Source organism: Trichosurus vulpecula, chromosome 8, assembly GCF_011100635.1.
Source record: "Trichosurus vulpecula isolate mTriVul1 chromosome 8, mTriVul1.pri, whole genome shotgun sequence".
Classification (NCBI taxonomy): Eukaryota; Metazoa; Chordata; class Mammalia; order Diprotodontia; family Phalangeridae; genus Trichosurus; species Trichosurus vulpecula.
In genome coordinates this window covers 140,024,148-140,036,386 of record NC_050580.1, presented here as the reverse complement: position 1 = coordinate 140,036,386, position 12,239 = coordinate 140,024,148, and the positions used below count along the sequence as shown (strand labels likewise).

Here is a 12,239-nt window from a genome sequence, read left to right as displayed (position 1 = left end):
TGGAGCCCTGCTCCCCTCTGCTATTTCGTGGGTTCTACAGTTCTAGAATTTGTTCAGAGCCATTTTTTATATATTGTTTGGAGGGGCCTGGGGGGGAGCTCAAGCAAGTCCCTGCTTTCTAGCCACCATCTTGGCTCCACCCCCCCCATTCAAAAAAATTTTAAGTGTACATTATATATAATGTACTGTGCTAGGCACTGGGTGAAGTGCAAAAGTTTAAATAATCTATGGACCTGGTCTTTGTGGAGTTTAGTTTAATAAGAAGATGTATTCACATACACAAAAAAACTAGAATACAAAATAATACATGAGTATATTAGAAAAGTGCAAATAAAGTGAGTCAAAGTCATTACTGATAACAAAGTCAAGGAAGCCTTCAAAAGTAGGTAGCATTTGACTTGGACTTAAATGGATAAGAAAGAAAGAAGAACATCTGAGGCATAGATAACGGGGTGAACAAACATGGAGCTGGGAAAACATGATTGGAAAATAGTCCAGTTCATCTGGATCTTAGAGTACATAAAGGGGAGTTTATTATGAGATCAACACTGGAGAGGTAGTGTGATTGTAGAATCATGCCCTTGAGTGGCAGCAAAGGAGTCTGAAATTTACTCATTAGACAGTAAGGAACCATTAAACAGGAGCAGTATGACATTTTGCAAATAGTAGACCCTTAAACAAAATTTGATAGGATTTAATAGTACTTTCCATGCAAAAAAAAAAAAGAAAAGAAAAATATTCTTCATTAGGTATAGAGGTTTAGAATATTTCATCATACATGTTGCCTGAAAGGCCGGCATGCTCAGGCCTTCTTGTTTTAAAAACAAAAAAGGATTCAAGATAAAGATCTTCTCTAGAGCTAACTGTCATTTCTAATGATTCCATAATGAGAGTTGTTAGGAAATGTGTTCTCTGGTAGACTTCATTTATTGATCAAATAAGATAATGTATATGAAGTGTTTTTAAAATGCCATGTAAATGTCAGTTATTAACATCTGTTATTAATCATTATTACCACATATATGGGGAGAGCCTTCTACCTTTAGGTAATGAACCCTTACTATTTACATTTTCATAGTTTAAAATTTTTCAATTAAAATTGGAAAATAGCAAAGACTATGGAATTTAGTTATAATGAATCTTGGCCACAAACTAAAGAACATAAAGTAATTTTTTTTATACAGAATAGTCAGAGAAAAAGTTTGTTATTAATTGCTATTCTGGTTCATTGAAAATTAGCATATATAGAAACCCACAGATGGGCTTTTGTTTTAAAGAATTAGATTACAACAAAATGCTTAACATAGGCAGTAACAGATATAATTTAATATTTTTATAAACTTCAAAAATCATATCAGGATCTTCATTATCATTTTGACCTTCGAGTCATCATCGTGAACACTAATAATCATTGTAGAGTACTGTAGATGTGGTATGTGTGGGATATTGGGTTTAATCCATATTGACCCTATCTTGTACTTTGGTAGTTGATGTAAAAGAAAAATTATTCTCTAAAAAATGTACCTTCCTCCTTGCATTGGAGAGGTGGGGAACTTTGGGTGTGGAAAGATGCATATGTTGGCAAAGCAATTAATATGTTGGTTGACATGCCAATTAAAAAAAAAACCTTCGCCATGGTAAAAAATGAATTCCTAAGGTCTTCTTGTGTACTTGTAATTCATCCCTTCTTATAAAAAATAGTGTAAAGTACAGTTTTTCTCATCATTTGAAATTTGGATAAACAGTATTTTACTGAACCTTAATGTCAGGGCTCATTTAGCCAATGATTAATGTCAGATATGATCATAAGTGATAAAAATGGTACATTGCTAGTCTTACTTTGCTTGAAAGAGATTTGCTCCTTAATTATTTTCTTTAAATTAACATATTTCATAGGAGGAATATCATCGGCGTAATTTTACAGAAGTGGTGTCTCCTAATGTCTACAATTGTAAACTCTGGGAAACATCAGGCCACTGGCAGCATTATAGTGAAAACATGTTTTCTTTTGATATTGAGAAGGAGACATTTGCACTTAAACCCATGAACTGTCCAGGGCACTGGTTAGTATTTTCAATCTAATTTCAAATGTCCATGCTTATTTCAAATGAGTATTCAAGTTTATGTATCTTTGTATACATGTAGATACAACCTTACATTTATTGTGTTATATTTGTTGGGTTTGTTCTAAAGAGGTTATATTTGTTGGGTTTGCTCTAAAGAGGTCCTTTTAAAAATAATTCTTGATAAAATTTGTATTGATTTATTTCATTTCACAACTTTTACTTTAAACTACACTTAGTCACTGGCAGGAGTAGAATAGTTAACTGGAAAGTTTGAAGTTTTTGTTTTGATGGTTGCACCTTAGGAAATAATTTTTTATTTTCTATACTTGAAATTTTTTCAATCAACCAGCATTTATTAAGCATCCACTATGTATCAGGCACCGTGCTAGGCATTGATGATTCAAAGACCAAAACATGGAACAATATCTACTTTCAAGTTGCTTCCATTCTAACTCTCTCTCTTTCTCTCTCTCTCTGTAGATGAGATGGTTAAGATGACATTTGACTCCCAATCAATAGCTTCAAGGCTACTATGAGGCTCAGTTGAAATACTTAATGGGGTCTGAAATGATACTTTGCAGAATAATTGGGCCATTCTAGGAAGATGGAGTTATGTCCTTTATTTGTTGAGACAGTGGGGAGTTAGACATGCTCTCTGAGGAAGAGGGATCCTTTTGGCTATATATTTAATATGGCTCTTTCTCCCTCAATCTGGTGCTATGACATATGATTCAGTAAGGCTCATAAGAAATGGGTATCATTATCTTGTTTGTGTCCTTGAAGCAGATTGAGGAATTCTTGAATTCCAATTTTAGGCAGATAGTCTTTAGAAAGTCACTTTATTTTTCTGTGCTATATATAATCTTCACGTAATTGCATCTGTCTTAGTCTGATCTTTGCTCATCGTCCACATTCGTGGAGGGAAATGCCCATCAGACTAGCTGATTTTGGAGTTCTTCATCGGAACGAGCTGTCCGGAACTTTAAGTGGTTTAACACGTGTCAGACGATTCCAGCAGGATGATGCACACATCTTCTGCATGATGGAGCAAGTGAGCAAAAATACAAAGCCAAGCTGAATTGATAGAGTAGTAATCTATTCTATAATTTTCACCTGCTTTGTTAATTTCTCTTCAGTTTCCTTCTAAAATAGTAACTATTTAATTTTAATTGTTCTAATAGAACACATGGGAGGTTTTTGTGTATGTTTGTATCAATTATTTGTTGTTTTCCTGAATTATTTATAATTAAAAGCTCATTTTCTGAGATATAAACATCAATAATAATGAAATTGTGAAGCATAGAAAGATTAACATTTAGTAGAGGCTTCTTAGAAATTTTATCTCATAAAGGCACTGTTACTTTTATGTATTTTTTAATAAACCCAATTACTAACTAAAGTCTCTTCAGTAACAAGTAATTTTAGTTGTTCAGTTGTTTCAGTCATATCCAACTCTTTGTGACCCCATTTGGGGTTTTCTTGGCAAAGATACTAGGGTTTTTTGCCATGTACCTTCTCCAGCTCATTTTACAGATGATGAAACTGAGGCAAACAGGGTTAAGTGGCTCACATAGGGTCACACTAGGTTAGCTAGTAAGTATCTGAGGGCAGATTTGAACTTAAGTCTTCCTGACTTCCTCTATCTACCTCACCACCTAGCTGCCCAAAAATAATTTCAGTAAGGTGTATAATTTTAGTAGAGTGATAAAATGTATTGTCTAGAAACATGCTGCAGTTTTTGACATTTTTCTAATTTCAAAAATATTTCAGTAGTTTTGAGGGAAAAAATAGGTAGCAATGCTTAACATAGGGTGTCTATTTTAATTTCACCATTTGGTTAAATTTCAGATTGAAGAAGAAATGAAAGGATGCTTAGAGTTTTTACAAGCAGTTTATACAGTGTTTGGGTTTTCCTTTCAATTAAATTTTTCTACACGGCCTGAAAACTTCCTAGGAGAAATTGAAATGTGGGACCAAGCTGAAAAGGTATAAACCAAAAAGCGTTTGCCATTTCCTTTTATGTTAGTTCCTTATGAGTCCTCATCACTTTGTAATAGACTTTTTTTTCAATTATAGTTTCTTTTTCCACTGCTAATTGTTTATAGGACTGGATTACCCCAGGCTAGATGGTTTGTGGGCTGTCATACACATCATGGGAGTTTACTCGGTTGTAGATCACCAGTATACTGTTTCGTATTTATCCAAGTTTTAAAGTAACATAAAGCTTTTGAATCAGGAGAGTTGATTTTAAAATATTTATTTTATAGAGTCTTCTTTTCATGCAGGTTTAACTTTCTTTGTATTTAAAAAACCAAGAATACAATGCTTATTACTCTTTTATCATTCAGCATAAAAATTATTAAGGGTATTCTATTTTATCTTTTTTCTAGCTAAAATTTTTACTGCTTAAATTTATTTTTAGTCATACTAAGTTGTACTAAAATAAATCATATACATATTAGGCACATTCTTTACTTCAGTGATTCTTGCTTAACCTCATAAGTGACATTCATATTCAATAAAATATATTTTGAAGCTTCCTGCATAATACATGGAAAAAGTAAATCTATAATGTAGTAAGGGGTTACAATGTTCGGTTCTTTTTTTTTTTTAATATTAGCAACTTCAAAACAGCTTAGAGGAATTTGGAGAGCCATGGAAATTAAACCCAGGAGATGGAGCATTTTATGGGCCTAAAGTAAGTAAAGTAAAATTACTTCTCAAATGACTTTTGAAATGTCGGTTAAAAAATCCTTGTATCTTAAAAAAATAATTTAATTTACAGATTGATATAAAAATCAAAGATGCCATTGGCAGGTACCACCAATGTGGCACTATTCAGCTTGATTTCCAACTACCCATCAGATTTAACCTTACATATGTTAGGTGAGTAGCTCAATTACTATCATAAGTACTATAATAATTTTAATTGGTTTTCATTTTATTGTTGATTTTAATTGTCATTTGAATGATGACAGTCTCTTTGTTACTTATTAAAACAAAAACTGGGCCTACTGCCTCACCTGATATATGGTAGGTTCTTCATAAATGCCAATTTTTTGATTGACGATTCTCTTTATCACTTAAAATAAACATGTTAGAGCTAGCCTATTTTCTTTCCTTCCACCCTATTCCAGCTTAGTGATAAGCCATACCAACATATCTTCTATCCCTCAAACTTATAACCTGAATTATGCTTGATCATTCTTTATAAATTCAACCACATTTAGTTTTAGATATACAATTTTTGCATGACACCATTTCAATGGAAATTCCATTTTTATAAAATAAAATTGTCATATAGATATATTTATTTAAATGTTACTTATGACTCCTTTATCTAATTGGTTATACACATAAACTTAGAATTATGACATCCCTTAGAGGTCAGCTTGTCCAGACTTATGATTTTACATATAAGGAAACTGAGGCCTAGAGAGCTTATGTTATGTTATCAACATCCTTCTTGAAATGAAGTGTCCACATCTGGATAGCAATCCAAATTTAGTCCAACAAGCTTCAGCAAGATTATCATCTCCCTCGTGTTGAACACAATGCTTATCTTAATGCAGCCTAAATTATATTAGCAATACTCTGACTAGGACAGAATACAGGAGGACTGTCATCTCTTTATATCTGGAAATCAGACCTTTCAATTCAGCCTAAGGTTGTATTAGCTTTTTAGATATTTATATTAAACTGTTGTTTCAAATTGAGCTTGCCGCCCACTAAAGTCCCCATGATTTTTAAACAGGAACTGCTATCTAACCACACCTCACTCCTTTTGTCCTTGTGAAGTTGATTTTTTTTAATCCAAATGTAAGACTTTTTAAAGTTCATCTTATTAGACTTGGCTGGGCAAGATCTTTTGGTGTTCTTTTTGGCATCATATAGTATGTTAATTATCCCTCCAGCTTTGTGTCATCTACACATTTGAGAAGCATGCTTTTATATAAGTTGTTGATTAAAGGTAAACAGCAGTGGGTCAAATATGTATCCCAGATGTACTTTACTGGAAACATCCTTCCAACTGGACCTCAGTCTATTAATGACTACTCCTAATAATAGTTCAACTATCCAACCAGTACCAAGTCCATCTGACTGTAACATTGATCTCCCCATCTTTTCCATGTGAATAGGCTGAGAAACTTCATCAAATGTTTTGCAGAAAACTAGGCCAGCTCTTTCTATAGCATTCCTTTGATATACCAATGTAGTAACCTTGTCAAAAAAATAGAAAGTAAGGTTAGTCTAGCATGACCTGTTCTAGCCTGATAGATAGAATACTATCCAAACAAACATTGAAGGACAGTCTAGGAAATCAGGAGCAGTAGAAGATCAAAGCATGTGACTTTCATCTTCATTCTATATTATAAACATTAAGTAATTGAAAAATCCAGTATTGTTTTCTTTGTTTTATAGTCCAGGAATACACATTCACTCTTCTTTGACAGCAAAAGTGCTAGGAGGAGTCTACAAGAATAACAATTTGAATTTTAAAACTTCTGACTCATTTTCTGTATATCTTGTCAGTGACTAATTCTGTAATTGATAAATGCTTGGACAAGTGTTCCATTACATAGGGAGAATCTAGTGCATAGAGCAAATGAATGACAAAGACATCAAACCCTAACCTCCTTGGGCTTCAGTTTCTGTAAAATGAGGGGGTTGGACTACATGGCCTTTGAGGTCTCTACCAGTCTCAAGTTCAGCCTTCCTGTCTCCACAAGCTATTGTCCTATAGCTTGCTTCCCCTTTTCAACTAAACTTCTTGAAAAAGCTGACTATATCCATTGCCTTCACCTCTTCTCCTCACACTCTTTGCTCTGGTGTTTCCCATGCCTGGAATGCACTCCCTCCTGACATCTGTCTCTCAGAATCCCTAATTTCTGCATGAGGCTTTTCCTGGTGCTCCTACTTGCTAATGTCTTCCCCTCAGTATCTTTGTATCCATTTTATATATAACTATTCATAAACATATTGTTTCCATGATTAATCTGTAAGCTTCTTGGGAATGAGAGTTTCACTTTCAGCTTTGTATCCCCAGAACCTAATGGTGCTGGGCACATGGTAGGGACTTAGTAAATGTTTATTTCTTGATTGATTGAGCTCTCCTTTTAGTGAGAGTTTTATCCAAAGATTGTTTTGAAAATGTTTCTTACAAATAACTTTTGTAAAAATAATTGAAATGCACATACCAGAATAGATGGAAAACTTTTGAACTCCTTATTACTACTTTTTCATTATGAGAAAGTTATGATTAAAACAGTTCTTTTTTGTTTTTTAATTACAGACTCTGGTGTTCTGAAATGAGTCTAACATTTTTTCAGAGAGAACCATATTTTCAAATAAAACACAGTACATATATAAAGGTTTTAGTGCATATCAGATACTTAACATTTTATCGTATTTTGTCAAGGAGAAAACTGGAAGACAAGAATATAGTTATTATTACTAAAAGATTAAAAAATATCTAACTCTATAATTTTTATTTCAGTAAGGATGGTGATGATAAGACAAGGCCAGTGATCATTCATCGAGCTATTCTGGGATCTGTAGAGAGAATGATAGCCATTCTTTCAGAAAACTATGGAGGAAAATGGTAAACGATAAGAGAAAAAATTTTTTTAATTGAAAATGTTATTTCTATCTTTTATTTTTAAATTACCTTCATTTCCACATCTATCACTCTGTTCTCCCTACCCCTGCTTTCTTCATACAACTTTACTCAGAAAGCCATTCCTTATAACAAACATAAAAAGAAGGAGAGCACTGGCCCTGGAGTCAGGAGGACCTGAGTTCAAATCTGGCTTCAGACTCTTGACACTACCTATGTGACCTTGGGCATGTCACTTAACCTGAGTGCCTCCAAAAAAAAGGAAAAAAGAAACAAAGAAAAGCAGTGTAGCAAAACCAATCAACATATGAGCCAAGTCTGATATTGTATGAAATATACCACATCCCTCATCCCCCACTTCTGCCAAGAAGGAAGAGAGAGGTGTTTTCTCATCTCTTCTTCAGGGTCATGTTTAATTGTTATAATTATATTACATTCTCTTTCTTTTCCTTTCTTTCTTTCTTGTTTATGTGGTTGTAATTATTGTGTATATTATTTTCTTGGTTCCAGTTACTTCATTCTGTATCAGGCCATAAAAGTCTTCCCATCCTATTCTGAATTCTTCAAAGTCATCATTTCTTGTTTTTTTGGTTTTTTTTTTTTGGCAAGGCAATTGGGGTTAAGTGACTTGGCCCAAGGTCACACAGCTAGTACATGTGTCAAGTGTCTGAGATCAGATTTGAACTCAGGTCCTCCTGACTCCAGGCCCAATGCTCTACTCACTGCGCCACCTAGCTGCCCCAAAGTCATCATTTCTTATGGTGCTATACATACGTACTATATTCATGTACTGCGATTTATAAACAATGTTTTTTTCAAAAGAATCTTATACATATATGTAGGGGCAGCTGATGGTACAGTATATGGATTGCTGGGCCTGGAGTCAAGAAGACCTGAGTTCAAATTTGGCCTTAGACACTTACTAGCTGTGTGACCCTGGGGAGGTCACACACCTGCTTTTTGCCTTAGTTTCCTCAACTGTAAAATGATGATAATAACAGCTTCTACCTCACAGGTTTGTTGTGCATCTCAAATGAGACAATATTTGTAAAAGGGCTTGGCACAGTGCCTGGCACATAGTAGGTGCTACTTTTTTCCCCTTCCCTTCTCCTATAAGTACATGTTTAAGTAGAGAAATATTGGTTTGAAATGATACAGTAACTACATCTTCATAATAAAAAAGTATTCCAAATTATGTCTTAAAATAATAAAGACTGTATCAGAGAAAATCAGAAAGGAACACTGACATTTATTAAGCCCTGTTACTCTAATATTTGTGTTAACTGGTCAGCAGAAATGAGAATTTTCAAATATGACTGTTTTAGGTTTCAAGTTTTGGATAGTTTCCCAAACTGTAATAAAATTTAGTCTATCAGTCTACAGATGTTCATTTAGCCAGTATATGTAGGTTACCACTAGTCACTGTCATAAAATGCCTTTTTTGAGGGGAGAGAGCCTAGGCTTGTGATTTTATCGGTGCAGGGAACTACTATTGAGGAAATTCCCTCGTCCAATGCAAATCAGCAGCTATTCTGCAGCTTAGACTCTTAGAGAGAAGTCTGGGGCTTTAAAGGGACTTGCCTTGGGTTACACAGCCAATATGTGCTAGAAGTGGAATTTGAACCCAGGTCTTCCTGCCTTCAAATCTAGCTCTATCTGCTCTGCCACAATGACTTTCATCTTAAAATGTGTGAAATGAAAATTGGTAGTTTACATTTAATTCTAGTTGGGGATAAAAGCAAACATTATTTGATGACATAGATCGTAGGTTGTAGAACTTCTGAGCTAGAACAGATGTCAGAGGTTATCTAATACAACTACTCAGTTTTTCAGATAAGGAAACTGAGGCCCCAAGTAATTGTAATTTGCCCAGGGTATCAAAGGTAGTTAATGGCAGAGCCAGGGCTAAAACCTAGGTCTCCTCCTTTTCCTATCGTAGTGCTGTTTTTGCTATAACATGGCCCCTCTTCTATAACACATAGAAGCTGTCATCCCATTTCCTCCCTCCCCTTCACCGATAAACTCCTTGTTCAGACTTCATTTTTCTGGAAGTCCTCCCATTTGGAGAAAGCAGTTTCAGTTGAGTATTGAAACCAGAAGCCAGATTGCAAAGAGTTGAAAAGCAAGTGAGGGAAAAAGAAGTGGAAGCATAACGCAGAGGCATCTTTTTCTAGGAGTTTAGCTGAGAAAATGCAGAAAGATACAGGATGCCAGCTTGAGGAATGGAAGGATGCAAAGGTTTTTTAAGGGTAGCAGAGTTTTGGGCCTGTCTGTAGGTAGCAAAGAAGGAACTAGTAGATGGGAAGAGATTGGGAGGGGGTGATGGTAGAGGCAGTCTGCCAGGGAAGGTGGGAAAGAAGGGTGCCGAGATCACATGTAGAAGGCTTGGCCTTGGAGAGGAAAAGGGTCACTTTGTTATCAGAGAAAAGTAAAGAGAGAAGTAAGGATGATAAGGATTTTTGAGATGAAAAGAAGAGAAGAAGAGGGAGCTTATATCGAATAAACTTATTTTCCTCAATAAAGTAAAAGGAGAGGTCCAGAGCTTTGACCTCTGGGTGGAGAGAGGGAGAGGTGTGGAAGGTGAGAGGAGAAAAGAGAAGGTCTGAAACAGCTTCTCTGGGGATTGGAATGGGGACTTAATTAAGGAAGAGAAAAAGTATTGCCCTGCATCAGACTGCTTCCTATCTCACAGAGTTGTAGGAAAAAGAATTTTCAGAAATAAAGATTTTTGAGGTATCATTGTTTCTAGTTTTTCTTCAGTAGCACTTTGTGGCCTAAAAACAAGAAGAGGAAAAAAGTAAATGACAGAGTGATCCAGAGATAGGTAAATTAAAAAGTAATATATAACAAACATGGTCATTTTAAAATACCTTAAAGATTCTGTCCCATGTTTATTATTGAAATTTGCATAAATAACAAGAATGTTCTTTTAAAAATATATCATTTATATTTTTCAGGCCTTTCTGGCTGTCTCCTCGTCAAGTAATGGTAATCCCTGTAGGGCCAACTTGTGAAGAATATGCACAACAGGCAAGATAAAAAACTTTTTCTAACATGCACTAGATAGTAATAACTTTGTCCTGTATTTCTCATAAGGGCTTATAAATGCTGTAGAGTTAAAAATTATTATATTAATTCAGTAATTGGGAACATAGCCCCAGTTCTGAATTGAATTAAATCTATCTAGTAGTAAAGCAAATAAATCACTATGGGGCTTAGGTGTTTTTTAAGATTTTTCAGAATTATGCTTATAATATTTATCCTGGGATGTATTCAAGCTACCATTTTGCATACTTTCTATTAAAATAAGTGCTATAATAATTGTTGAAATTTTCCCCCTAGATATCTGAGGAATTTTTTGAAGCTGGATTCATGGCTGATGTTGATCTAGATCAAAGCTGCACACTAAATAAGAAAATACGAAATGCACAACTGGCCCAGTATAATTTTATTCTAGGTAATATAAATTTTTACACACGCTTTGCACTCTCTGAGTTACATAGACATTTTCTACAAGGTTCAGAACCTTTGGAAATGTATTAGAAGGGCATTAACCTGCTTTGAGTTCGGCTTCATAGCAATAAAAAGGCAAGAATAAGGCAAAGTATTTAGTTTTCCGAGATTTAGTCTCGTATTTTAATGACCAATAATGTGACCATAATTGACCAGTTAAATGACCAATAAAGTGATCAGCATGGCATCATTTTACTTGGTGATAATATCTTCGATGTGCAAAAAGTAGTTTTATGTTAAATAGACCCTAAGGTGAAGCTTGTTTGCTTATTTGTTGGAAGAATCCTTACATACTTTTTGTATGAATGCTATTACTGATCCAATGATGAAGAAAATTAGTTAATGGATGTTGATTCTTTAAGTAAAAACTTTTCCACGAAATCAAATTCCTTCATTTTAGCCACTTGGTGGAAGTAGGATAATACATTTGTTTTGCCTTTTTGATTTATAAGAAATTTTATGGATTGGACTAAGGGGTATGAGTGGGAGTATTGATTTAAAATAATGAAAAAAAGAGGATTTGGATATAAAATGAAATTGTTTAACGATCAGGGAAGGTATTTCTTTAGGGAGTGGTTGAATGCTAACCCTTAGTCTTAAATGATAAGCATAGATGATGCTGAAATAAGCAATTTCATTTGTATACCTGTAGACATGATATTACTTCCTGTGAGACTTTGAGAAGTGCTTTTCTACTGAAAGTAATAAAAACAACTAGCCTAATATAGCAGCAGGTTGGCATAGTGGTTAGAGATCTGGCCCTGAAGTCAGGAATCCTGAGGTTCAAAATCTACTTCTGACCTCCTGGTTTTGTGACCCTTCACAAGGTACTTAACTTCTCAGTGCTCCAGAGAACTCTCTAAGACTGCAAGGTTCGGAGAAGGTGCTCATCTATCTGGGTACAAGCCATTTTCTTACTGAGTAGTTCTCCATACCAGTGAAATCACAGAGCCAGTCAAAATATAAATATATGACGTATATGTGATATGGTATATTTATATACATATAATAATTTATGATATGTCATCACCCCATATGTTTTT

General features: G+C 34.6%; 1 protein-coding gene across 1 annotated transcript in view; it reads left to right on the top strand.

Annotated features, from left to right (window-relative positions):
- TARS3 (threonyl-tRNA synthetase 3) overlaps positions 1-12,239 on the top strand; it is a 38,569-nt gene that overhangs the window by 23,037 nt on the left and 3,293 nt on the right. The window contains exons 11-18 of the mRNA XM_036735759.1: positions 1,897-2,063; positions 2,955-3,117; positions 3,915-4,052; positions 4,687-4,764; positions 4,852-4,952; positions 7,564-7,668; positions 10,641-10,713; positions 11,026-11,140. Coding sequence (XP_036591654.1) covers positions 1,897-2,063; positions 2,955-3,117; positions 3,915-4,052; positions 4,687-4,764; positions 4,852-4,952; positions 7,564-7,668; positions 10,641-10,713; positions 11,026-11,140 — 940 coding nt within the window. The remainder of the gene's footprint in view (positions 1-1,896; positions 2,064-2,954; positions 3,118-3,914; positions 4,053-4,686; positions 4,765-4,851; positions 4,953-7,563; positions 7,669-10,640; positions 10,714-11,025; positions 11,141-12,239) is intronic.